This window comes from Triplophysa rosa, linkage group LG15, assembly GCF_024868665.1.
Source record: "Triplophysa rosa linkage group LG15, Trosa_1v2, whole genome shotgun sequence".
NCBI classification, from domain to species: Eukaryota; Metazoa; Chordata; class Actinopteri; order Cypriniformes; family Nemacheilidae; genus Triplophysa; species Triplophysa rosa.
Window position 1 is genome coordinate 12,680,499 of NC_079904.1, and position 27,629 is coordinate 12,708,127.

The following is a 27,629-nucleotide window of genomic DNA, read 5'->3' on the forward strand; positions in this document are numbered from 1 at the left end:
CGATTCAAGCAATCCAACAACAAAACATGGTTACTACACTTTTAGTAAAAACATTTTTAGTATAAAACTACTATGGGATTATATAATTGTCTCTTATACCAAGCTTATCTCTTGTATGATTGATTAAAATCATTACAAAACTCCACAAACATGATAAATGATTTGAAGCCTGAAAAAGAAAACTACATTTTTTTAGTCTGTTCTCACTAAACAACACCAACAACAATATGCTCGCCCCTATTTACTGAATGGCTATCGGAGTAGTTGTGCGCGTTCATGGGAAGGGTCGCTCCCAAAACGTGCTCGTCCCCGCTGAGGCACGTCATGACGTCTTACACCTCTAGTTTCTCAAAGATTTCCCAGTTAGCGACTGGCGGACGGTAAAGATGGCGACGGAACTCATAGTGTGTACTAACGCTCGGAGAAGATGACGACGATAAGATTAGTAACTTTGAAATCGCGGTGTTGACAGCGCTTCCTTTAACGACCTTTAGACAAAGCGTCGCTAACTTGTTGACTTTGGTGGTAGTTGATCAAACCTGACACACGCAACCGGCCACGGACGTTTAACCATGGAGGATATCAACTCAAACATAAACGCGGACTTGGAGGTGCGGAAGCTTCAAGACTTGGTGAAGAAACTCGAGCAGCAGAACGAGCAGCTCCGGAGCCGATCCAGTCTGCTCTCTTTCTCCTCATCCGGTGGAAACACCAGACCCGTGAGCGCCGGGTACGAGTCTCCGGGTGCGGCGGCGGCGCTCGCCGGGTTCACTGGGGTGGGGTTCGGCGGATCGAGGGGTTTTTGCGGTGTTTTGGAGAACTCGAGACTGAGCCCCAGACGATCATATCACGGCAGTAGTTACGGAGGGGGGTATGACAGCGACATCGGTTCTTGTACCACTTCCAACACGAGCGCCACGTTTTATTACGACTCGTTGGATTTTTTCGAGGACGGGGAAACTTCTGTATTGGACGAGGTGGAGATCCTCGATTTGGAGGACATGGATTGCCTCAATGAAGAGGAAGACAGCTGGTGAGTACAACTGTGCGTCTATGGGAGAGAGGTGGTTAACCCCCATCAGAGGAATAACATTCACACACACACACACACACACACACACACCCTTCATGTGTCAGACAGTTTGACAGGCGAGCGCAGCTGTTTGTTGACGCCGCAGTAAATGACGAGCGTTCAGAGGAATGCGCGTGATGCGTCGTCTAAGCCCCACTGTCCCTGTGAATCGTATTAGTGAAACCATTGACTGCTTGCCTGTCATTGATGTTCACCCGGCTGTCATCTGTGTTTAATGTGCTTACTGCCTTATGTCATTCTGTCGATGGCTGTGTCCCAAAATCTAATGAGCTGTCTGCCTATAGATAACATTCGTCATCATTTCTGAGCCGGTCTCGCAGAAAGCAACAGATTGAATACTGGAATGAAACGTAATGCAGTTGTTTCTTTTTGTTTATCACCTAATGTTCAGGGTTTTGGCTAATAAGTGCTCTGAATGACCGACACTGTGTCAATGATGTCATTAAAGTCACACGTTTTGTGTCTCTGTGTAGGCCTCAGGTATGACAGAGCAGTTCACTTCTATTACATTTAAATACTTTTCCGAGTCTGATATAAATCTTTACGTACTGTATGTGCTTGTGAAAAATGATCCTGATCACTATCTTTCTGCTTACACTTCATTGTCTTGGACAGCTTCTTCTTATCAGTTTGTCTGGATCCGTGTCAGTGTGTAATACATTGTTTGTGGTTGCTTTAATCCGTGTGTGTGTAATTTACAGAGACTATTGTAAATCCGGACACGATCCTGTTTGGTCTGAATGCTGGGAAATCCCTGCGACTCCAGCAAATCAAGATAAACTTGAGCTAATAAACGACTGTTATATCACTGAAATATCTTCAGATTTACTTCGGGGTTTACGGGACAAAAAATGTTCTCATCAAACCGAACAGATCAGAATTAATTTCAGCGTATTACTGTAATTGATTTAATAATTTTAGTCATGGTGATGGAGGGATAAGATCGTGTTTTGTTTGGCTTTTGTATGGATTCACTGTTATTTAAAGTCACACAAATCCTCTAACAAGATAAGAAGATAATGTGTTTATAATTGTGTCGAATCGATGAACCTGTGACATGAGCAGACTAGGCTCAAACAGTAATCCAAACGTCCCCGCAAAATCGGTTGTGTGTGTGTGTGTGTGTGAATGCTGCTTTCATAGCAGGAGGAGATCAACTCAATTTCATTCACTTCACAGGAGAATTGCTTGCATGAGAAATCCCTCTCTCACTATCAGGGATTATCTCGAGTGCCAGTTTCAGTCGCCAACTTTGCATCGCCATCCTGATTAAAAAGGATTTCTGGTTCTGTGCCATACCTATGAACTCCAGTTTTACTGAGCAAATGGTTTGTGTCAACCTGTTTGACAAACAATTAAATCACAGTCATTAACTTGTTTTGGTGCAGAATTCATATTGTTTTCGAATCACTCGCCCATGAAATGTTTGAATAGGGTATTTACTGTATGCAATTTAGAGCCACCACAATTTGATTTTTTTGTTTGGCCTCAAGGTTAAGACTAACAAGACAATACAGATTCCTTAATTGAGATGTTTTGGATGACTTGTTGTTTATGAGGTGTTCCAGACCAGTAGCTGCCAATATCTGAGACTAATGCGGTGCATTTCTCTCTATTCCCTCTTCTTACATTTCCTCTCTCTCTCTCTTATGTTTCTCCTCCATTTCTCCCTTCCTCTCCACCATTTGCCAGTTCAGGCTTTTTTATTTCTAAACATTAAAAGGTGTTTGTGTCAGGCCTTCCATTTGCTAATGTGATTTAATATGGCCAAAGTTCACTGTCATGCCAGTTAAGATGCCCAATTCTGCATGTTTCAAGTTATTTACACTAGGGTATAAATATCGAATATCTAACAGCTATCGATTATTTTAGTAATCGAGTATTCTACTGATTTTTCCGGGTATTCGGATAATAAATATTTTTTCTTTATTAAAGAGAAATACTAAATATACAAGAGAAAATAATACAGGTCTCTTAAAATGAACAACTAAGTTGTTTCCTTTTTTGAAAAAATATTTTTTATTGCTGAAATTGCATACATTAATATCTGTGAAAAGTTAACCCATTTAATACGTTACATTGCCATATTACATTCAAAATGCAATATAATACAAATGTATAAATAAGAAACATTAATAAAAATAGAAAGAACAATTTCAAAGGTAAACAACTAACTTTGCATTTAGTTTATCTAAATTAGTTTTTTTTTACTATCAAATAGTAATATATTTGTCCACATAAAATACCAAGTTAACCAGACTTTTATTTTGGCAGGTTGTCTGAAAACGCTTATTTTTTAGTATGTCTGTTTCTTCACTCAAACCATAAAATGTTCGTGAAATAAACTTTCAGAGGAACTCTGGAGATGAAGTCCATGTGTTCATGTCCTCATAACGCGCAGACGCAGACAAATTCATGAGCATCACGCGTGTAGCACGTTAAACTGTGCAGTTCATTCACTCAGACACGCAGAACAGCGAGGTGGCATGTGTAAATAACAGGATTCAGCATCCACTAGTCTGCATCTAGTTTGATGAACTCAATGCAGCCGGAAAACAAGTTTCACTCGCAAAATAGATTAAAACTAAGTAAATGAGCAGTTCACCATTTCAATAAGCTATCACTTATTTATCAGCATGAGACATACGTGTGAGCGTGTGAACAGACTAAAATGCGTGTGTCTCGGTGAATGCGCGAGACTTGAGTGCCCTGTAACATGAACAGAGTTTAGCGGGCTGTGCGTTAGTAATAACGGTCCGTGGGGAAACGCAGTGCTCCGTGTGTACTGTAGTTAAATGGATTAAACAAAGCTTCGAGGCAACAAAAATTGCCTCGATGATTTTTTGTATTCGAATTACTCGAGTAACTCGAGGAATCGTTTCAGCCCTAATTTACACAAATCAGCAAAACACACAACAAACTTCAAATTCCACCACCTGACTGACAATATAACTAACAAATGTTCTCTCTGCCCATATTTACTATATAGTACACAAACAATCGATCTCCTCACCTGTACAATACTGTGCCAGGCCATATTAAGCCGTATAGTCTTGTTAATTCAGGTCTCAATGACTTGCAAAACTGCTTTGGCTTGCACAATATTAAAGTGCTGGGTGCACAATCCTGTTTACTCCTCACTCTGAATATTAGAGAAACTTTTATTGGGTCATTTGGCAGCAGGCCCGTTTTTTATTTTAAGTGAATGGGCCACTGTTCATCGAAGCATCTTCAAACGTCCACACTCAGCATGTCTCTTCATTAAATTTTCATGCGCAGGATATGCTGTGAGAACATGTTTATGTCATGTAATTGACCTCTGGATTGTGTTTTCGCAGGTTGTATGAGGCGAAGTTGAACAGTCCTCTGCAGAAAGCCTTGAGTCCCATGGTGTGGTGCAGACAAGCTTTGGATAACCCCAGTCCTGATATGGAGTCTGCCAAACGTTCTCTCTTACACAGACTTGACCTAACCATGTCAGGTACTACACACACATCTTTTTCATTTGAAACTGTTTTGTCATTTTAATAGGCAAATAGCTTCTGATATTTCGTATAACAGCCTTGGATGTTTCACTGTTTTTGTTACTTCTGTGTTTGCGGCATTTCACACCAGAGTATGTGAGCGGTGGGGAGTGTGATTGTGTCGTTTTTCTGGGATTAAGGAACGGGTTCTTGGCAAAGTTGGAGCATCTGTGTTTTCTCGCGCTCTAGTAGTGTTGCGCGGTAAACTGGTTATGGAAATGTACCGGTACATGTTAGATTTCAAACAGTTCAATACCAGAATTTTGTTTGTTTCGGTACTTGAAACACTGCTGTTCCTAAGTTCACTGCTATGCGGCAGTATGCCACAGAACTGACGCTGAACCGGCAACATAGAAGAACAAGATGAATCGCTCTACAAGCACTTTTGCGACCATTTAAACTGAGACAAATTTGTCTCTTTCTACTTTTGCAGAGAGACCTTTAGATTGTTTTACAGTGTAACTTACATTCTACATGCTGCGATGCATCTGTACACCCCATTAGGGGTGTAACGATACACTAATTTGCCGATTCAATACTATCCCGATACTTGTGTGCCGATTCAATATATATTGTATTATATAAAAATAAATTGATTCTGAGATAAACCAATCGATTTTTAAATCGTTTTAAGAAGAATTGCGATAGTGAATCGATTTTTCCCAACACCCCTACACCCCATTCAATGGCATATATAATGTTTTCTGTTCCAGACATCTCAGTTAGCCTACTAAATCATCATGAAGTTCTCTTTCGCGTCTTGTATATGTTCTTATACCGTCAAATACACACGCTGTTATGTCAGAAACACTAAAGGTTCACATAAGCACAGTCCGTTGCGTTTTAAATGTATATCCGCATCAAAAAAGAATTTGCCTTAAAGTGACAGTAACCTAATAAATCTGTGTCACTTATTAAAGAGAAAATGAAACTTTTGTAGCTTTATTTAGAGTCATTGCATATTTATTTTATACAGTGAAGACTGTGCAGTGTTTTATTTTTATTGATCATTCAGTTTTCATCTTGAATGGTACTGTTAAATAGACCTACTTGAAACATGTAATTGTTGTTCAAAATTGAATTGTTCATATTTGTGGGATTATGATGATAAATCTATATAACCAAAGCATTTTTCAGTAATACAGTGTAAAAGTGTAAAAATAATATATAAAATATGCGTTACAGCAGTTTCATGCAGTCTTCTTGCTATTTTTTCAAATAATTTATTTTGGGGCTGGTTATTGGTCACCTATGGTACCGATATTGCCGGTAATAGATTCTGGTGCCGTACGAAGCCAAAGTTTTGGTATCGAGCCAACCTTACGCTCTAGGATGAGTCCGAACAGAGTTTCTGGAGTGGAAAAGAAAAACCCGGAGTGGAGCTGGAGTATTTACCGAACCTTGTTGCCTCACTCATCTCACATACTCTGTTCCAGTCTCTGCATTGCTTGTCAGAAAGTCAAACTATATGCTTTGGCTTATTCTGAATCCGCTTTAACCGGCGGAGAAAAGATACATCTGAACTAAATGGTAACATGTATGAAACTATTCATGTTGAGTTTAAGACATACTGCTTCATTTTTTCACTCTCTGTTCTTTATGTCCTCCACTTTTGCCCTTTACCCATTCGCTAAACTCCATTTTGGCTCTGATTTTCTTTCATCCCCACTTTCATGCTGTGATCAGTCTGTCACCAGCACGTGTATATGTGTTTTCAACAGTTGGCTTGCGGTTCAACTTAATCTTGAAAGTACATTTGGTTGTACGTCCATCAGCCCGTCTCTCTTCTAAATATAGTTATGACAGCTTTCACTTTAGGATTATTTGTAGTCAGGAAGGCTATTGCTGTTTTTAGTCAGGTATGCCCATGTGGCATGGCTTAAATTGAGCAGCTCTTTATAGTGGGGCACTGAGTGTCTACAGGCCAATATACTGAAATGTGACTGACTAACTGAGGCTTTCACAACACCCAATGACATTTAAGCCGTATTAAACAGTAGATGCTGCCATTTATGGAGGACTAAACCTGCAAAAATTATAAATAAATAAATGTATAAATAAATAAATATATAAACGAATAAATGTAATAATATGAAAATAAATACAGGAATGAATGGTTTGATAAAACAAAATAATTCGTTTTAGCTATTATTGATCTTAGCTTTAACTTTTCTTTTCATTTTTTAAATTGATTTATTATTTTTTGTGTCCATTTTTAATTATTTTTAATTATTATTATTTTTTATTTTTAGATTATTTTATTTATCCTTTCCTTTTATTTTTACATTTATTTATTTATACGTTTATTTATTTTTATATTTATTTATTATCGCATGTATTTATTTCCACTTTTATTTATTTATTCTTGTATTTATTCTTACTTTTCTGTGTCTTGTATGATAATTAGATGGGTTGGTCTTGCCTACTATTGGTTCAGCGTAGATTGAAGCGTTTGATCGATTACTCTTGACTTGTTTTGGACTAACGTCACGTCACTCACTGATCGTTTGCTTCGTGTATAACGTTTATGGCGTGCGCACAATTAGCTAGAGAGTTACAGCATTTAGCCAATGAAGTCGATAACCATGCATCAAATGACTATGTGTCATTCAGATTAGATGCATTTATTGAGGATTTATTACAGATTGACGGAGAGATAAATGACAAAGTTCTTCAAAATCTGTGCGAGTCAGGGGGTGCTAAGGTGGTGACCAAGTTCCGGTTACAGGTCCTCTGCCAAAGAGGTGCATGAACGACCTCAGCAGATTCGTCGATTCTGAAAGCACAAGACGACTTGATATTAAGATGTCTAATAAACACAGACTTTCTTGTTACATGATTTTGACATTCTTGTTAAGATTGCAAATTATTGGTATGATCGCCCGTAACGGCTGAAGCGAGGTGAAAAAATAAATAAAGCGATTTGACACGGGATTCGTACCCATACAATAAAGCGAGGCAGCGTGTCACTACGGTAACAATCACACTAAGCTATTTCGCAATGCTAGCTGCTGCGGATCTTTGCAATAATATCAAGATGTCACACAACAATATGCAGCTGGATGAATCAAGGGAATATGCCCGTTTTAACTTGTGACCTCTGTGTTATTTATCTCTTATGGAATGTAGTTTACGAGTACCGTTTAGTAACCACGTCTTTTTAGAAGGAATGGTTTCCATTTGATGGCCCCTGTAGTGAAAGAACGATGCTCATTACTACCGTGTTAACTTGTGACTTAAGTTCACTATGTCTCAATTCATTTACATTATGTTACATCATGTTACATTAAATCTTTACGCTTTTTCTAACCGAAAGGCTGCTTATAACTATCACTTTGACAAAGCGTTAGCTTGCGACTTCGGTTTACAAGCTCATCTGTGTAGTTAAACCTTATTACATTTTGTGCTTTATGATTTTCACCAGTTGAACTGTAACACCACCATAGCACCCTCTGACTCGCACAGACTTTGAATGTGCTGCAAAGAGGCTAACAACCGAGGGAGAACTTTGTCATTTATCTCGCCGTCAATCTGTAATAAATCATCAATAAATGCATCTAATCTGAATGACACATAGTCATTTGATGCATGGTTATCGACTTCATTGGCTAAATGCTGTAACTCTCTAGCTAATTGTGCGCCCGCCATAGTTACTTAACGTTATACACGAAGCAAACGATCAGTGAGTGACGTGACGTTAGTCCAAAACAAGTCAAGAGTAATCGATCAAACGCTTCAATCTACGCTGAACCAATAGTAGGCAAGACCAACCCATCTAATTATCATACAAGACACAGAAAAGTAAGAATAAATTCAAGAATAAATAAATAAAAGTGGAAATAAATACATGCGATAATAAATAAATATAAAAATAAATAAACGTATAAATAAATAAATGTAAAAATAAAAGGAAATGATAAATAAAATAATCTAAAAATAAATAATAATAATAATAAAAAATAATAAAAAAATGGACACAAAAAATAATAAATCAATTTAAAAAATGAAAAGAAAAGTTAAAGCTAAGATCAATAATAGCTAAAACGAATTATTTTGTTTTATCAAACCATTCATTCCTTTATTTATTTTCATATTATTACATTTATTCGTTTATATATTTATTTATTTATACATTTATTTATTTATAATTTTTGCAGGTTTAGTCCTCCATAGCCATTAGGTTATTACAATAATGTGGATATCACAACAGCAATTGTAATAGTGATTTTATACACGACTTCTATAAACCAAGAAATAATATTGGTTTTTAAATACAATTGGGTCCATTAGCTCATTTTTATAGGTTAAAAATATGTTTTTTTAAAAACACAAAGATTAGAGCTGATTATATTATATTCCACTCCAGATTTTGCATTTTCCTTACTTTTGGGTCGTACTTTTACCAAAGACAACTTCTGGCCGCCCGATATAGTTCAGTTTGCCTTCAAACTGGCATCAATTTGGGCAACGCTAGACGTTCCAGCTCATAGATCACAGGTTTCCATTAAAAGATCCAATCTGCAGCATCAGCCTTTGGTTAACATTTGGAACGGCTCCAGGCGTGAATCACTCTTGTCATTGTGCGAGACAGACAAGCGTATGATGTCATTGTTGAAAATGGGCTCGTAATATCATCATGAAGCAGACGGTAGAATGTAATCCATGTTACATGAAGGGGAATTATTATTATTTCTCAGTTATGATAGTCACATTACATTTTTTAAGAAGCTCACTTGAAGACACTGGAGTAATCAATAAGTTCATTGTTTTGATAAATGATCATTGTTCTGTTGAATGAATGAAGCAGACAGAGATTTCTCAGTAAATTAAACTTGTTCACTTCTGACTGTGTAAAGCTTATAAATCCATTGCTGGTGGGTATAAACCTCATGCTGACTGTGCAGTGTGTGTGGTGCTGTTTCCAGGTTACCTGAGTCATCCATAGTTCCTTAGAGCCTTTGTGAGGTGTGATGAGAGCAAGTTCAGTCATGTGGGATGCATGGAAAGTCTCCTTCCGAGTGTCCACACCTTTCAGGCCTTTACAATTTGATTATTTACTTTTCTTCATGCTTTTTATTTGGCGTCTTCAAAACTGTTGTGGAGTGCATGGGTTCGGCTGTGTGAAAGTAAAAGAGGAGAAAACATGTTTGCACAGATCAGTGGTTCCACATAAAAGACTGTTAAACTTATAGTCTGATTCAGCAATCTTAGCGTTTCAATTCAGAGTCAAACTTGTACTTTTAGTCAGAAAGTGACTTCTAAAGCCACCATGCAAAGCACATAATACAGTAAATCTTTGTGTAAAAATATTACAGTGAAAATGTGTCTCTGAAGATCATCTGAATGTCACCAGGCTTGTTCAAAGAAAGTGTTCAAAGAAAGGTTCAGTTATTGTTACGGTATTGTTTTTGACTAATAGTGGCTATGGGGCAAAACCTAGTACGTTGCCTATGTAGGGCACATTTTAAGCCTTTCGAAACCGACAGCTACTAAAGTGAAGACTTGCAAAAACTTGGTAGCAGTATTTGGTACCTTCTAAAAGAGCTTATGTGTGGAAAAATCCATGTAGGCTTGTCATTGGTAAATAAGGGTTTGTTTTAAATGAAGAGTTTGGTTCCAAAATGAGATAACAAAACAAAAAATGATGAAAAAAAATCATGTTTTCTATTATGTTATCATGTTTTTATTGTGTTAGTTAGCTGTATTTTTTGAGTTATGGCTTAAATCAAAATAAACTAACTGTAGTTTGATTGATATTAATTGGAATGCACAATAAAATAAAGATTTTAGAAAAAAAATAAAATTGGAGTTATCTCAGATTGGAACCAAACTCTTCAAATATACTGATGTAGGCCCGGTTTCATAGACAAGCCTTAGCCTAAGCCAGGAGTATGCCTTAGTTAATTTAGGCTATTTAAGTCGCTTTTATTAAAATGCCTTAGAAAAAAACATTACTGATGTGCATCTTGAGACAAAACAATGGCACTGTCATATTTTAAGATATGTCCGGGCAAGTTATTTTCAGTTGAGACAGCTCAAAATTCATTTTAGTGTGGGACTAGTCTTAAACCTTGTCTGTGAAACCAGCACATAGTGTTTTAAGTCAGGTAAAGTTTAGAAGAATTTGACTTAACAAACTAGGTGCTCTGTAAAACTTTTGGACGACAGATCAGCTGGTGTAGTCTGGTGTTTGGTGTGTCTGTTTGTCTAGCCATGGCAACCCATCCCGGGGCTTCACACTTCATTCAGAAATGCAAACAATTCCATGAAGTTACGGTCATTACCATGGTGACATATCTCACTGCATGAGGAGAATACAAAAAAAAAGAGTTAGATTTCCTCTGCATCACATGTTCCACTGAAAAAAAATAATCATCTGCGTGTTTTATACAATTCTAGTTTCCTGCCTCATGTTAAAACATGTATTTAATACTGTTTAAATATTTTCAGTGTATGATTAAATTCAGAGAATGCATCAAATGTTTGGAAATTAGCTATGTGATGTGTTTTGGTATATCTGACCGTATCACATTTTTTCATAAATAGGATCCAACATCTTAAGGCTGGAATACACTACAAGACTTTTAAAATCTGAACAGATTTTTAAAAAACTAGACATAATACACTTGCAGACTTTTTGAACGTTTGCAGAGAAAACAATGCATGATTAAATCTGCAGACTGGCGCAGACTTTCTGCAACAACTCCAGACTGAAAATCTGGGCAAAAATCTGAGCAAAAGTCTTGTAGTGTATTCCAGCCATTAAAGGATAGTTCAACATTCAAATGTGATGTAACAATCACTAAATAATCTCAAAATAATAATTGTTTCATTTCACAAATGTATTACTTTGCTTTAGAAGACATCTTTTAACTCATTGGAGTCCTATGGATTACTTTGGTCACTCACTGCCCTTCTTAACCCTTGGATGTCTAAATTCACTGTTTTTAATGATTTAACACTGTGTTGTCAATTTGACAAACACTCTTTTATACATTTTATTGGTTAGATATTTGCAAAACCCAGTGACAAACATAAAGGGAGACTAATAATAATGATTTTTGGCAAGAAATACAAATCACGAAATATGGAAATATGAGGTTTCAGAAGGACAGCAGCGATATGCAATTTTTTTGTCATTACAAAGCTAGGAAAAGCAGGGATATTATTTAATATAATTCAGATTTTGTTCAGCTAGAGAAAGGAAGTTAGATACACCTAGTATTGCGTAATGGTAAATTATGGGGTGATTTTCAATCCTGGTAACCACTTTACAACAAGGTGCTATTTATTAACAATTAGTTAATGCATTAGCTAAAATGAACTAACAATGAACAAAACTAATATAGCATAGTTCATGTTAATTTCAGCATTAACTAATACATTATTGAAATCAAACGTTGTCACTGTTAACATTAGTTAATGCACATGAACTAACATGAATAACTGTATTGACATGAACTAACATTAACAAGGATTAATTAATGTTGAAAAACTAAATTGTTCATTGTTAGCTAATGTTTTACTAATGTTAACTAATAGCACCTTATTGTAAAGTGTTACCCTATTCCTTTAAACTCAGTCTTCGTCAGCAATTGAATATATTCAAAATGTAAATATTTGCCCACCACGCAGGGTCCAAATTATGTTAAGGCACATTGTTTTCCACAATTTTAAGGAACATATGTTATATAAATAAAACATGAGATGTGTGCCTCTAATGGCTTAAAGAAAAGGACTAAAGTATACACTTTTAATATACATCTAGAACAGTATTGTTATGCAGTGACTGAGTCAGCAGTTCAGCTTATTTTGTAGAGACCCTTATGGTTGTTTACAGCTGAGATTTCAGCACAGTCATCTTTCTTCATCCTTTCCTGTTTTTTTCTTTATCTGAAAATTCAAATGGCACTTTGGGCATGTATGAAGGAGCTTTATATCTCTCCGTCTCTCTCTCCAACCTCAACTGTGCACCTTCAATCCAATCCGCTGTTGCCCGTGTTTGACACTGCAGTTCACTCGTTTTCTCTTTTGATATCTGTCTATTCTCTTTTTTCCTTCCTTCTGTCTCAGTGTTCACTCCTCTGCAGATCAGTCGTATCCTGTTCACGTTAAACGTTACTCTTCATGGCGCTCTTTCTCTTCCACCCACCCTCAGTAACTTTATTGTCTGCATCTGTGGCTCCTAATGCTCTCAGCTGTTGCTGTTATTCATGAGCCGTTCTCTTCAGTTATTGCACTACTGTGAGTTTGCATTCTGTGTTTGTCTCAAACAGCCCGTGTTGCTCTGGTGACCTTTCACTGCCCCCATAAAACAACTTTCATACGGGCAGATGCACAGCCTCGTGTGTTCATTATGCTGAAGAAAATGGGTTGTGAATGACAGACAGAGGTTAGCAGACATCCCAGCTATCCTTATCTTGTAATGAGCCCTGCTGTCTTATTATATTGTCCATGCAAAAAATAGTATGCTTAGTAAAATGACCTTTGCAGTATTTTTAGTTTTCAAGTTCTTTAAGGAAACCAGCCTCTTCAACACATACACAGTGAACTTGTTGCTGGACGTCTACAAGCGGTTGTACTGTTGATCACTAAAATGTGATAAATATTGCAGGTAAAATGAGTTTGATTCTATTTTGATGCGTCATTTGCTACAACGGATATTGGTGTGTTATGCAGTTATGCAGTTGAAAAAAATAAGGATACAAGAGAGATACACAGTTTATTCAATAGGTTACTTTGTCTGATTTGTCTCATATGCATCTGTTAGTGTTAAATCTCCATCAACTATTTGTTGTTCTAAAGCAAAGTTTCATGGAATAAAATCTTTAAAAGGCATAAAAGGACAGTTCACCCAAAAATTTAAATTCTGTCATCATTTACTCACCCTCGGGCTGTTCCATATCTGTTTAAATGTCTTTGTTCTAATGAACACAGAGAAAGATATTTGGAAGAATGCTTGTACCCAAACAGTTCTTGGCCACCATTGACTAGCATTGTAGGAAAAATTGCTTTATACATTTCTTTGTTCTGTTTAACACAAAAGAAGATAAGAATGTAGGACAGCAAACAGTTCTGGGGCACTTTTGACTACCATTGTCATTTTTCCTACTATGGTAGTCAATGGTGGCCAAGAACTGTAGACGTTTTTCAGCACATTTTCTACTTATTTTGTTGGTGTTATCAAGCTACCACTGTGGGTCTCATAATACCGTATCAACAATTTCTGAATTATTAAGACAGAACGTTGTTGTTCTCTTTTTATTTTCAAACTAAGTGTCTTTCTGTCCAAAGGTTTGCCTAGAATAGCTGTCATGTGTACCAGACTTGAAGCACATTTGCAAGACTAGGTTGTTTCAGGCTAGATGGCTAGAAGGTCTATTTTTGTCTGCTCGAAAGTACTCCAAACCACTCACATGACACACTTAGCATCAGTTTTAAGTAAAATATTGGTTATTTAGTGATTTTTAATGATCATTAACCTCATACATCTGGTCTGTATGGAGGTAGTGTTATATTTATTTGTCCTTTGTTGACATACTGTATGATGCTAAATGTCCTTGATGATGATGTCCTGGTGTTAGTGGCTTACAGCCATCTAAACATAACTGATCCGGGCTCTTTGTGTCAATCCTGATTTGGTTTAGCCCCTACTGGATGAGGACGGAACTTCCCCTTGGCTTCTCCACATGCACAGAACTGTCAGCTGAAGGTCAAAGTTCATCTCGTGCAGTGCAGTTGTTACTTAGAAAGTAAAGGAAGCTGTTGTTGACATGTGAAATGAAATCTTCACATCCAGTTAGTGAAGAGAATTTGATTCTTGGAAATAACTGTTGCTGGCTGAACAACAGTCAACTGCATTAAGTAATACAAGAATATCATTTTCATCAAAACGGTCAGATTTGATGATTCATCTTCATTGTGTATGCCTTTCTTCTTATCTTTTGTATCAATGATTTAGACCTTTAGATCTGAAGAGCTCTACAGCCCAAGTGTCCCTTTGATCAGTTTCTTTCTTTATAGTGTATTTATAATGATATGAAAGAGCTGATCTCACATCAGCGCTCTTACTCATTGTCTTTGATTTGTTTGCGCATTCTCTCTGTATTTCTGGTGAACTAGAAGTTATAGTTTGATAGGAAATCTTTATTCCAAACCCCATGACTTTTCCACAAAAGAAAGAGTTTTGGGTTGAGAACCACATGATGGTGAGTACTTGATAACAGAATCTTCATGACCTAACCATAGTCCTAGAATAAGTCATATGAGTTAATCCAGAGTATCAACACAATCTATAAACTCAGAAGTGGGGCTGCAATGACGCATCGACTACTAAAATACGTTGACGTGCGTGAAATGCGTCGATACGTCATATTATTTACGTTTATCTGCTGTAATGGCAGTTTCAGTTCCCGGGCGTGCATAATCAGTAGTACAAGAGAAAGTATCATACACCGGCAAACAACGGTCGCGAGCCTCATAGCGAATGGACTGAGGATTCCCCCTTCCCCCAGAATGCGATCCCAGCATGAATCGGAGAGGGACACGTAGATGTAGACTTTAATAATAAATGACTTTACTTTAACACACTGCGCTTTACAAATGATTTATATTAACGCTATTGAACTAGTGTAAGTGACTGTGACCCTGTCTGTGAAAACCCAGCTAAGTCACTTTATGTGATTTACTGTTCTACATTAAATCCTACAATCTGCGGGTGTTACTCTTAAGCTTCAACAAGGACTAACTATCATGAAACCTATATTCCATGTCTTTCTTATGTCGTTCGATAGCTTTATGAGAGGAATAAACCAATATAGCATAATTAAGAAACTCCGACCTACGCTGGTGCTGTCATCTGTCAATCTCCATTCAGCATGCGTGTGTACGGTGACGCTCAGGACGTTACTCTTTCCCAGATGTTGCAATGTTTTCATTATTCTTCATAATCACAAGTCTATGGTTTTGTTTAAAATGTGATTGCTAGAGACGGTAACTTAACTTATTAGAAGCACTGGAAGTCTGAATGTTGTGCGTCTTTTTTATACACAATAACTCTTTTCAAACCTCTGATTAAACTGTAAACTGTTGGATGGTGTTAAACATGTAACATATCTCTTCTCATTGTGTTCTAACTTTTATTAACTTGGGGAGCAAAAATCCCCACGACTTCTGAAGGAGAATGTGCTTTAAGCGCATCATTGTGCCTCCGGAATGCGCATAACTGTAAATAACGTAGAAGCGAATGCATAAAGCGCATCATTCTGTGTCCAGAATGCGCATGAGCGCTTTTATGCCACACTGCATTGGAGACTTTTATACGGTGATAGTTTTATGCAATGGACCTTTATAACATTTCCTATATCCAGTAAGCGAAGATTAGATTAGATTAGATTCAACTTTATTGTCACTGCACATGTACAAGTACAAGGCAACGAAATGTGACCTCTGCATTTAACCCATCAGAGAGTAGTGAACACACGCACAGCAAGTGGTGAACACACGTACACCCGGAGCAGTGGGCAGCTATCACTGCAGCTCCCGGGGAGCAAGTAGGGGTAAGGTGCCTTGCTCAAGGGCACCTCAGTCGTTACCCGCCGGCCCTGAGGATCAAACCGGCAACGTTCTGGTCACGAGTCCGACTCTCTAACCATTAGTCCACAACTGCCTCGTCAGTACAATTGTCAGTATTCATAAAAGAGTAGGTGAGAAATACCCGGGTGGTGGATTATTTCTTGCGAGATTTGGACGTGCGTATACCAATGTTGCATCCGAATACGCCTACTTACCTACTATGTAGTAGGAGAAAACAGTACTTGAACAGAGTAGTATGTCCGAATCGTCAGTATTCATAAAAGAGTAGGCGAGAAATTCCCGGATAGCTTACTGGTTACACCCAGATTCTGAAGCACTCGGCGATGGATACTTGAGATGCTTCTATATCCCATGAGCCCACGGGACAGAATACCATGCACAGCCCGCAAAACAGTCTCAGCCGACTTGCATGTACAATTAAACATGTTGTTAATTATTGTGAAGCTAATGTAACATTAACATTGACCTTGCTTTGTTCTTAAATTGATTGTGCATAGTTTTAATTTACAGAATTTAAATACGAAGCATTAATATTGCGCTTATTTTCAGCAGTTTATTTACGTTTGTGTTTTATATGTATATTTGCCCTTTACAATATTATATATTACTTAAATGTTTTTTTTAACTCGCAGATATAACAAAATACATGATAATTATTCACAAGATCATTTTAATCAGGTTGTTTAACGGATACACTTTGGCGCAATTCAACCTTCTAAACACTTCTTTTGTAAACGAATAATTACAAAACACAAGTAAGTCCTAAACCAATTAATTACCAAAATTAAATTACTTATCCAAACGAAAAATAAAGAGACCTAAAAATGGTGGTTTTATGGACAAGGAAAGAAAAGAAGAGAAAGTGAAAGTAAAACGAGAGTAAAAAGTATGATATGCTTTAAGAAAATAGTAGAATTTATTTTCTATTGGAGAGTTTGCGAAAGGATTAACAAAGTAATCCAAAAAATCATTAATTTTTTTATTATTAAAAAAAAGATTATTTAAAAAAAATAATCTTAGTCGACAATAAAAATCACCGTTAGTTGCAGCCCTACTCAGAAGTCATGCAGCTGTGTGCACACATTCTTATGGCTGTTTTTGCATCTGAGCTCTCAAGCATTGTGCATGGATTTGTGTAAGCACAGCTGATGGTGTTGCGTTAAACAGTTCAGTGGTTGATCTGTAATGACGTGAGAGCAGAGGGCATGAGGTTGTTGTTGTGTTGTTGGGTGGGGGGTGTATACATGGAAAGAGGGAAGGAAGAGTAGGAGTCCAGAGGAAATGTGCTGTAATGACCTCTTGAGCATCCAGCTGCACACACTGTCTAGGAAGGGTGATGTATTGAATACTTGCAGTATTTTGCTGGCAATATAAAACTGTTATAAAATAATTGTAGAAAACTGTGTATGTGTGTATATATATATATTTATTTATTTATTTATTTATTTAGGGGTGTAATGGTACGTTTCCAAATATAGTCATCATTCCTATGCCCTACTCCTTCGAAGGGCAGAGCCCTTTGATTTTAGACTTTGGAGTGAACAGGGCATTTGCGTGCCATTATGTAGACCTTTGAAATGCACTTGGCAAAGGAATCGATGTAATTTCCTCATTATCTTCAGCTGGCATGTTCACGTGAAAAAGAAGCATTGTGTCCATCAGCAGATGTCGCTGTTTTAATGGCATAACTTAAGCATTTGCAAATAAACATACATTTTATATTTTAAAAAGTTTTTAAAATATGCTATATAATATATAAACACTAATATATATTAAACTTTTCAAAATATACAATGTATTGTTTATTTGCAAACAGTTAGGTTTTATGCTTAAGTTATGCCATTAAAACAGCGACATCTGCTGATGGACACAGTGCTTCGCTCTCACGTGAACATGCCAGCTGAAGATAATGAGGAAATTACGTCGCTTCCTTTGCCAAGTGCATTCCAAACGTCTATATAATGGCACGCAAATGCCCTGTTCACTCCAAAGTCTAAACTCCAAGGGCTCTGCCCTCGAAGGGCATAACAACAGTCAAATTCCATTGTCTGAGAAGAAATAACTATTAATATTTATGGACAGCATGAACATTTGAACAACAATGGCGAGAGCACTGTACAGGACTGTTCAGACGAAAAACTAAAGCATGTATCAAAGGTAACGGCAAACTACATGACACAATCAGCGGGTTAAAGATAAAAACGAAGCACAAAAATAACAACAACAACATGTTAAATTCGTCTGTGGAATGGGTAAACGGGACTTAAAACACACAGCAGGAAGCTTTCTATGCCACTGCGAGAACCGCAGTTGGTGCAGAAACCTCCGTGTCACTTTTTTCTCTTAATACTTTTCTTATACGACAGGGGTGTTAAATACGACGAAAACAAATCAAATTGTCTTTTCACTCTCAGTGAAGCAAACGCGTGTGCATGTGCACTGTCTGTCTTCCTCTCGCTCTCGGAAAACTGCATGTGCAGGCTCAAGCCACGCCTTCAGATGAGATGCGTAAGAAATTAGTCCTACCAGAAAGAGCATTCCGGGACAAATACCATACAAATGTCTTGAGATAAAACATCGTAACAACGTCTTGTGGTATCGGAACAACGTCTTGTGGTGTTGTGACCGTGGTATAAGCGGAATAATTGACTCCGGTCCGTTCAATTATCGAAAGTTAACGCTCCGCTTCGCGTCGTGGCCGCATTACCACCTCGGGGTGTGCATGAACTTTCGATAATTGAACGGCCCGTCGTCAATTATTCCTTACATATAAATTTGACATTCGTCAAAATATCTTCTTTTGTGTTGTGCAGGGAAAAAACTCATACAAGTTTGGATTAACATGAGGGAGACTGAATGATAAAAGAATTTTAATTTTTGGGTGTACTATCCCTTTAACTGCAGCCTGACTGCATCATAAACACATGCAGCCTCATGCTGCAATAGAGACTCAATGGCTGCATTGAGTCTATGTGTGAGAGAAATGACTGGAAGTTATTGACATGGCCATCCACTTAAATGATTGAGTAAAGCTGTTGTGTGTGTGTGAAGCTTTGTACTCTTAGTCTGAATAGACTGTATTGTCTCCAGTAGATTGCACTTCACCAGGCTTTAGAATGATGCTCTGTATGAGGGTCAGCAATGCCGTATGCTTATACTCTGTTTAAACCTTATTGTCTAAAAAAATTCATGTGTAAAAATGTATCTGTGGTGGTGTTGGTGCGTCGAATGGGGGTTGTGATTCTCTATATTGTATTATGTTGTCATGTACAGAACTGGTCTTGTCAATCATTTGTTGCTTTTTAATGAATGGTGTCTGAAGTAACATCAAGAGGCCATAAAACACTTGCTCACGTTCTACAAGAAGTTTACAAATTCACTTACAATGTTTTCTCTTCAACAGCAAATAAGCGGAGGAGTCTGTACAACAGTTCCTACAGTCCGCAAGTGAGCTACGGAAGCCCGTATAGCACAAACGCGGCAAACAGTCCATACAGCAGTGGCTTTAACTCCCCCTCCTCAACGCCATCCAGAGTGCCTATCGTCAAACAGCTTGTTCTGCCTGGAAGCGCAGGTAAACGCCTCCTAAAGATCTCAAAGATTTATGTGTTTAAAGTTTACATTTATTTATTTGGCAGACACATTTATCCAAAGCAACTTAAAATGGTCCAGTGTATGACATTTAGCGACATCTAGTGGTGAGGTTGCGAATTGCAACCAACGGCTCACTCCACCCCTCCCTTTCGAAGTACTACGGAGGCTGACACAGGGCTAAGATGTCGTCATGTTTTCGCTTCTTTGCTGAAGGAGATAACGTATTTACGAAACGTGATCTGTTGAGAAGTTTGTTCGTTTTGGGCTACTATAGAAACACAACATGCCCGTATGGTGTATGTAGATCGAATTCTAAGGTAAAAAACGTAACACTTCATTATGGAAGGTCTTTATACACCTCTGAAGATATAGTTATGTATATTATATTGCATTTCTGTCAATAGATCCTCCAAAAATGTACATATTAGACCTTTAACATTGTCAACATTTTTATTATTGTGTTAAGGCATTACATTTTTCTCTGTGGCATGTTTGTTTGTATGTGTATGTGTAGGTCAACAGCGTGGATCGTCGGACAGAAATGCACAGGCCGTAAGCCCACAGTCCTCAGTAGACAGCGAGTTAAGCACATCGGAAATGGATGAAGACTCCGTCAGTTCATCAACCACGTACAAACTCAATGATGTCACAGACGTGCAGATACTCGCCCGCATGCAGGAGGAGAGTGAGTGATGTTTTGTGATGTGATGTTGGAGAATAGAGAAGAGGCTTTCTTATAGAATGCTTTTATAGCCTAGATCTATTTTTTTCTCCCTAGGTTTGAGGCAAGAATACGCTGCAACAGCTTCTCGTCGCAGCTCCGGTTCCTCATGTCAGTCGTTACGGCGCGGAACCCTGAGTGACCAAGAGCTTGACGCGCAGAGCCTGGAAGATGATGAGGAGGCGGTCCACCATTCATACCACACGCCCATCAACCGCTTCAGCCCCTCCCCTCGGCCCTCCCCCGGTGCCTCTCCCAGAAACTCGCCCCGTTCCCGCTCGCCCACCCGGTCGTTAGAGTACAGCCGTGCGTCTCCTCAACCAATCATCAGCCGCCTTCAGCAGCCTCGCCACTCTCTGCAGGGCCATGACACCCAGACCAACACCATTAAGAATGAAGGTAGCTGTTTGTCCAATCAGATTCAGAAAAGCTTGGCCATAATGTACGAGACAAAATCTTAGATTTCTCTGTCCTTGTGTGTGTGTGTGTGTGTGTGTGTGTGTGTGTGTGTGTGTGTGTGTGTGTGTGTGTGTGCACATGCAGAAAAATTGAGGCGGAGTCTTCCCAACCTCACACGATCCAGCTCTGGACCGACTGCAGAGCCGGTCAAAAACAGCAGGAGCTGTGAGTCAAACCTGCAAGTGCCAAATGGAGGGTCACCCAGACACCAGAGTCAGTCTGCTAGTGAGTGTACAAACACACACACCAGTCAGTTCATCAGTGAGTATTCTCTATCACATACATAAATGCATTCATCAATCAAATCAACCAATCAGCATCCACACAAACACACATATTTGATCTCAGACTCTGTCCCTTCCTCTTTCTCTTAAAGGGATAGTTCACCCAAAAACGAAAAGTCTGTCATATTTTTGTCATCCTCATGTTGTTCAAAACCGGTATACGACTTCTGTGAAACACGAAAGAAAATATTATGAGAAATGTCTCTGTGGTTTTGTCAGTGGAAGTCAATGGGGGCCAAAGTTGTTTGGTTACCAATATTCTTCAAAATATCTTTTATTTGTGTTCTGCAGAAGAAAGAAAATCGTACAGGTTTGAAATGACATAAAGCGAAAAGAGTAAATGGGGAATAAATGACATTTTGGGCGAACTATCTATTTAAATAAACACAATGGGGCGGTTTCCCGGACAGGGATTATTTTAAACCAGGACTAGGCCTTGGTTAAATTAGGATATTTAAGTTGTTTTTAAAAACATACGTTACCAAAAACATTATTGGTGGGCATCTTGAGACAAAACAATCACACTGATATATTTTAAGATATGTCAGTGCAAGTTGTTTTCGATTAAAACACCTCTAATATTGAAGTTAGTCTGGGACTAAGTTTAAGCCCTGTGTGGGAAACCACCCCAAAGAGTTTGTTAAATTCATGCAATAAGTTATTTTGTCCATAATGTTGACATGTGATGTGACTCGACTGTTTCTGACTGTTCAGATAGTGATCTGGTTTTAGATGTTGTGCTTTCTGTACCCACGTCTGACTCTAACTTCACCTTGGGTGTCTTGGCTTGCTGGATGGGGATCTTTAATCTTTCCACAGCCTTTATTCACTGTTTCATCCGCATTTTAGCATTGCATCTAAAAAGCCTGACTTTCCTAAACAGTGCCCTTAAATGCAAACACACTCCTGCCATACACTCATAAAAGTGCAGATGCAATTTTGTTGATTAAAAATCAACAATTTGAAACCGGAAGTCCATGCACCTAAAACAAAAAACTGTAGAGGGTGGAGTTATTTTCCTCTAATCTTGATATTTTAATGTTTTATTGTTTCAATTGAATAAACTATTACGTGGCCAAGAGTAAACAGCATTTATTATCTCTTAAACAGTGCACAAAGCGAATCTGCATTAGTTTAAGTGATTTTAGAGTTGTGCATCATGTCAGAGTTTAAAGATACAGGCTTCTCTCCTCTCCTTGATAACCGGTCCTTCCTGCTCAGCATGCTTTGTCTCGTCCTGTCTTTCTCACACCCTGCGTCTTTGGCTGAGGTGCTGGTTGTCTGGATGTACAGAATTTAGATTTATTCTGTTCTTAGTGCTGCCCTCCTGCCTTTCCCTTTACACTGGGATCTATTTTTTCTCTTGGATATGGCTCCCCCTGGTGGCTGCTGGTTAGAAGCATTGTTCTGTCTTACCCATGCATGGTGAGCTCACTGAATGAATCACTGCCTTTAATTAAACCCCAACCCTGGCTGGCTGTCTTTTCCTGGCATTCCTGAAGTTAATGCTGATTCTGGGTCAGTTATGGTTGAAAGTTAGGTGCTGGTGGTCACTGGGCAGTGAGATCCTATTTACCCAAATCAAAACATAATTTCTGCTTGTCTCATCTCAGCGTCACACCAAAGGTTCTCTGCACCTACTCACTCCTCTCCTAAACCAAAAGAGAGACTTCAGAGCCCAACGTCCCTAAGAGGTAATTTACTGATTGGGTCACCCGGACACAGCCAATCACAGCCAAAGCATTATAAAGCCTCTATAGCCTTGAGAAAGACAAGAATAAATGGAAGATAATACAACACGTTTCTCAAAGTATTTTAGGGTCCCTTTGTTGGGACCGTTTGTTGTAGTTTGGTTTATTTGAAAGCTGTTTTCTCAACTCGGGGGAGATGTCACATTTTGGTCTGTTTGAGAAACTTGTGTTTGAACAGAAGGTCACCTTTCATTTGCACTTCATCCGTTTTGTGGTTTTCTGAACATGTCTAGCTTCCCGCTGCACGTGAACCTGATGCTTGTTTCTCCGGCAAATGACCGTGAGGAAAACTCCCGCGCATGAGACTGCATCCTATCGAATCAAAGCGAAAAATGCCGCATTCGTCACCGGAACTTACGACATTTGCCGGAAAATCAAGCCTCAGGTTCACGTGCAGCCAGAAGCTAGACATCAATGTTAATAGCGCTGTCAATATGTATATTTCTCTTAAACAAACGCATCGATTCGCTTCAGAAGACCTTTGTTAAGACCACGGAGCCGTGTCGAGCAGTTCTTTGATCGATGGATGCACTTTTTGGAGCTTCAAAAAGTCGACGCCCATTCACTCCCATTACCGCTTGGAAGTAAAATGATACGTGGTGTAATAACTTCGACTGCATTATTCTTCAAGACGAAAACCATATTCAGTTAGGATGCCTTGAGGGTGAGTAAAACACGGGGACATTTTGATTTGCCGGTGATGGAGCCCTTAAAGGTGGAAGCGACTTGTTTCTTGACATAAGCATGTAATGGTCTTTTTACCACCTTGTAGGTTTAGGTTAGATCTTGAAATGAGTTTTTCTATGAGGGAAATGAATATATATTTCAGAACCTGAAAGCAGTCTGGCATGAATTGTGGAAGTGAACCACTAGTCATGACATAATTTGAATATTATGTTAAACGGGAGGAGTTTTGTTATTTTGTCAATGTCTTCGTAAGCAAAACGCATTCATCACAACTCTTGTGACACATCTGCAGTAGACAGACGCAAGTGGCATTCTGTGCCAGTATTCGTAATTCGTGTGGTTATTCATAATATTGTATATTGGAATAAGAGTTCGTATTTCCTCACCTTGGAATGATAAGGTTTTATCTGTCAAAATGGAGTTTTTCACATATTCTCATTCTGTTATTTATTTACATTGTGATGTTTTTTTCTTTGTTGTTTACACTTTGGGACGTTTTTAGACAACAAAACGTTTCATTTACAAAGTCAAATGGAATGCAAAAACTTTGATGCTCAATATCTCAAAACTGCTCTGAATGCAGTGTGCAGACAAAACGTTTTATTTCCAAAGCGGCGATTTCAACCCCTACTGCACCTCTCAAACGTATCATGAAATATGTGATTGAGTGCTGTAATGGTTGAGGATTTGTTCATTGTGTATATATTGATTTAGGGTGGTTGTCTGGCTGGCTGACTGAGTGTTGGCTGATTTGTTCAGGGTTAAGAAGCACCCCTAAAATGAGTGATGCAACCACAGAGATGATTTGGTCTGGTGCATGTACACCATGTCAGTCAAGTCCAAACAGATTCATGTCAACAAGCAAATAATCATTACTTCGCACTTAAACTGTGATTGCATTTAATATGAAAAACGACATTCTTTTGACTCATCCTCGTTCTGAACCTGCATGTTCTTGTTTTTTCAAAGGAACGTAAAGAAGAATGTTAGAGGAGAACTGGTTCATACAACAGCAGTTCATTTTGACCACGCGAGTTCAAAAAAGAAGCTGTATATGACTCATTTACAGCACTTTATGCAGCTCGATCAATGTGGATCCTAAGAACTGTTGCTGTATTGAGAACACAAGCTTGAAAAATTCTTTCTTTTCCTGAAGTTTACATTTTCAGCTGCACTATTTCTTTAAATAACTCTGTGAGTCACACGCAAAGAGCGCATGCAAACCCAACCTCTCTTTTCCATCTCTCACCCAGTTCCTCTCTCGTGTTGCTTTGGAGAGGAAGCAGATTTTAGTGAGTATCCACTGATGCAGCTTTCTCACTGCTGTCATAATACAGTACATGTTGTGCTGGTGTATGTGTGATAGCTGAATTGTTTGTATTGTGACTCTTATATTTTCCGAAATTCAGGCGTCCGTATTTGACTTGACTCTTGTGGAAAATATCTGTGAACAAGACAAGTTAATCAAGGCTGTTTTAATCCATCCATCCGTTCATTCATTCTTCATTTATTTATATACTAACCTGTTCTGTTTTTGATTCTTTATATCAATGTTGTGTTGATTGTCATCGTTGCAAGTGAATGTTTTGTTGTGGTCTGTAAACGTTTCTCTTTGTGTGTTTATTTCATTTTTGTGATGTTTAAGGTGTAGATTTATAAAATGCCCACGAAGTGGAATTGATGGAATGATTTGTTTTTCAGGTTTTAGACTTTTGTTGCACTATTTTTACATAAAAGAATGTAAGCAGCTTGTTTCAGATACAGACAGAAGCAAATCTTCTGAATAAAAGCACTCGTGGGTTATTTATTCAGTCCATAACATACATCACCACCATTTAAAAATATCTGCATCCATATTTTCTTTCATTTCAAACTAAATTTTCCATCTGTTGTTCCTTCTCATCTTGTGTTTTTCTCTGCTCTGCAGTGCCCTCTTCTGGTAAGTTGAGGACTCCCGCAGCCCCATCTCCTCTGGCTCTCCGGCAGCCTATGAAGGTCATGTCTAATCATGGTTCAGGCACAGCCACGCCCACACGCTCTATAGTCCCGCCCCGCAGCGGCCTGCCACGGCCCACCGCCAGCACTGGTGGGGGTATACCCGCTCCTCGCAGCAAACTGGTCCAGCCTGTGCGCCGGTACCGATAATCTACACGCTTCATTACGATGTCAGCGTTTGAGATGTGAAGTGTATATACTTAGTGTGTTCTGTGCTCCACAGGTCTCTGCCAGCTCCAAGGACATACAGTGGTATCAGAGATGAAAGCTGGAGAGAGGGCTGCTACTGAGCATGCCCAGAACCAGCAGCACAAACAATACAACCTGGCACTTTATAGAAATACATCTTTAATCCCCGCTAATAAAAGACTCATTCTTCAAAACAATTTATTATGTCCACTTTGAGTTGATGTGGAAGGCAGGCTGACCATCACAGAATGCCAAAGAATCAGACTGGGATTTAGCCTCTTGGGGGCGCACACACCGAGCAAACAGAATACACAATCCTGCTTTTACGTCCCTCACCGCCCCTGACCACCACAGATGAATTGAGTTTATTTTGTCTGTGACAACATTAGTGGTAAACCCTGGTTAGTGATATTGCAAATCAAGTTCAAACTTTGGCTTCTGAAAATCATGTTGAATTGGTTTGTATGTTGACGTTCATCAGTCCGAATGTCTTTCATATCTATGTGGTATATTATTTATTTGAAATCATTATTTAAAATATTTCTTCTCGAAGAGTATCCAAACAGTATTTGGTCTTATAAATATATGTCTGTTTAAATATCATAATTTTCTCTTTGCTTTTTTCTTCTGAATGTTAAACCTCAACTGCAAAGCTACGTTTCCAAAGCATTTTTACTTCTGAACGATACCAGATGCATTTCAGAGTTTGCGAACAACTGCATTTAGTCCGAGCCCTTAGATAGACAGCGGGTTCGATGCTTTTTTTCGAGGATTTAGAAGAGACGGTGAGTCGGTGAGCAAATTTCCTGATTTGTATTCGTATTTCCTCATTGGAAAGTGGGAGAGTCACTGAATATATAAGCCTGAGACTATTTAATTGGGTCAAATGTTGTTTCGTCAAACTTTGTTCATCAGTTGATATCCAAGTGTTATTGTCTCAGTGGCAGGGGTCATGAAATGATGTCGTGTGGGTGAAGTGTAGTGGTTTTGTACTATTCATTTTGATAAAAATCCTGATCATTTCATTTGTTGTCATTCTCTGAGTGAAATTGATATTGCCCGTAAATGAAATGGCGCTCACCAGAGAATGGTTGACATTGCATCAACATTGGTGACGACTGCACATTACAGTTCACACACTACATCAACATTGGTGATGACATCATACTGCACATGAGCATACTATTGAAACTGCGCACGTTTGTTTTCAAATGAGTGCCTATAATTTATGAAATTCTTTGATTTTTGTTTGTGCCAATGGCTTTTATTTTGCCAATATTATTTACTTCAGGGTTCTTTGCATTTCTTTAGCGTTTGGTTTTTGTAATTGCTTTGATGACATTTATATTTGCTTTTTGTAACAGAAGTATGTTATAAAAGCCCCTTGATATTTATGACTAAATACTATGCTCTGATAAGAGGCTTATTTATTAAATGATGCAATGCCTCTGTGTGCTGAGATATAGTTAGATGAATGCTCGAGCCTAGTATGGTCATGAATACGTGACGTGCCATTTTGTGGATTGTTTTTGGTAAAGACTTTTATATCTCCACAGACATAATGCTCGGTTTCCCTTGCGTTAAATCATTTCAAATAAAAGATGAAAAATTGTGTGTTGTCTTTTATTGTCCAGAATTTATTGATGCATCCGAGCACAATTAGTATTTCACTGCTGCTTATAACACATTGACAGTTTACTTTTGTAATAACGTTTACGCATTTATGACAATTTCAAT

General features: G+C 38.3%; 1 protein-coding gene across 8 annotated transcripts; it reads left to right on the top strand.

The window, feature by feature from the left end:
• The first annotated feature begins 366 nt into the window (after nt 1–366).
• slain2 (SLAIN motif family, member 2) lies at nt 367–27,520 on the top strand. Of its 8 annotated transcripts, none has more exons than XM_057352611.1 (10): nt 367–1,033; nt 4,432–4,574; nt 19,616–19,786; nt 20,321–20,491; nt 20,585–20,926; nt 21,071–21,247; nt 22,884–22,964; nt 24,962–25,000; nt 25,636–25,843; nt 25,927–27,520. In XM_057352611.1, exons 1-10 carry the CDS (start codon nt 573–575, stop codon nt 25,991–25,993), a joined length of 1,860 nt encoding a protein of 619 aa, XP_057208594.1. In that variant the 5' UTR covers nt 367–572; the 3' UTR covers nt 25,994–27,520. The 8 variants fall into 8 exon arrangements, with proteins under 8 accessions (XP_057208594.1, XP_057208595.1, XP_057208596.1 ...); XM_057352612.1 differs by having other exon boundaries at nt 21,071–21,211; XM_057352613.1 differs by lacking the exon at nt 24,962–25,000.
• Nucleotides 27,521–27,629: the final 109 nt, after the last annotated feature.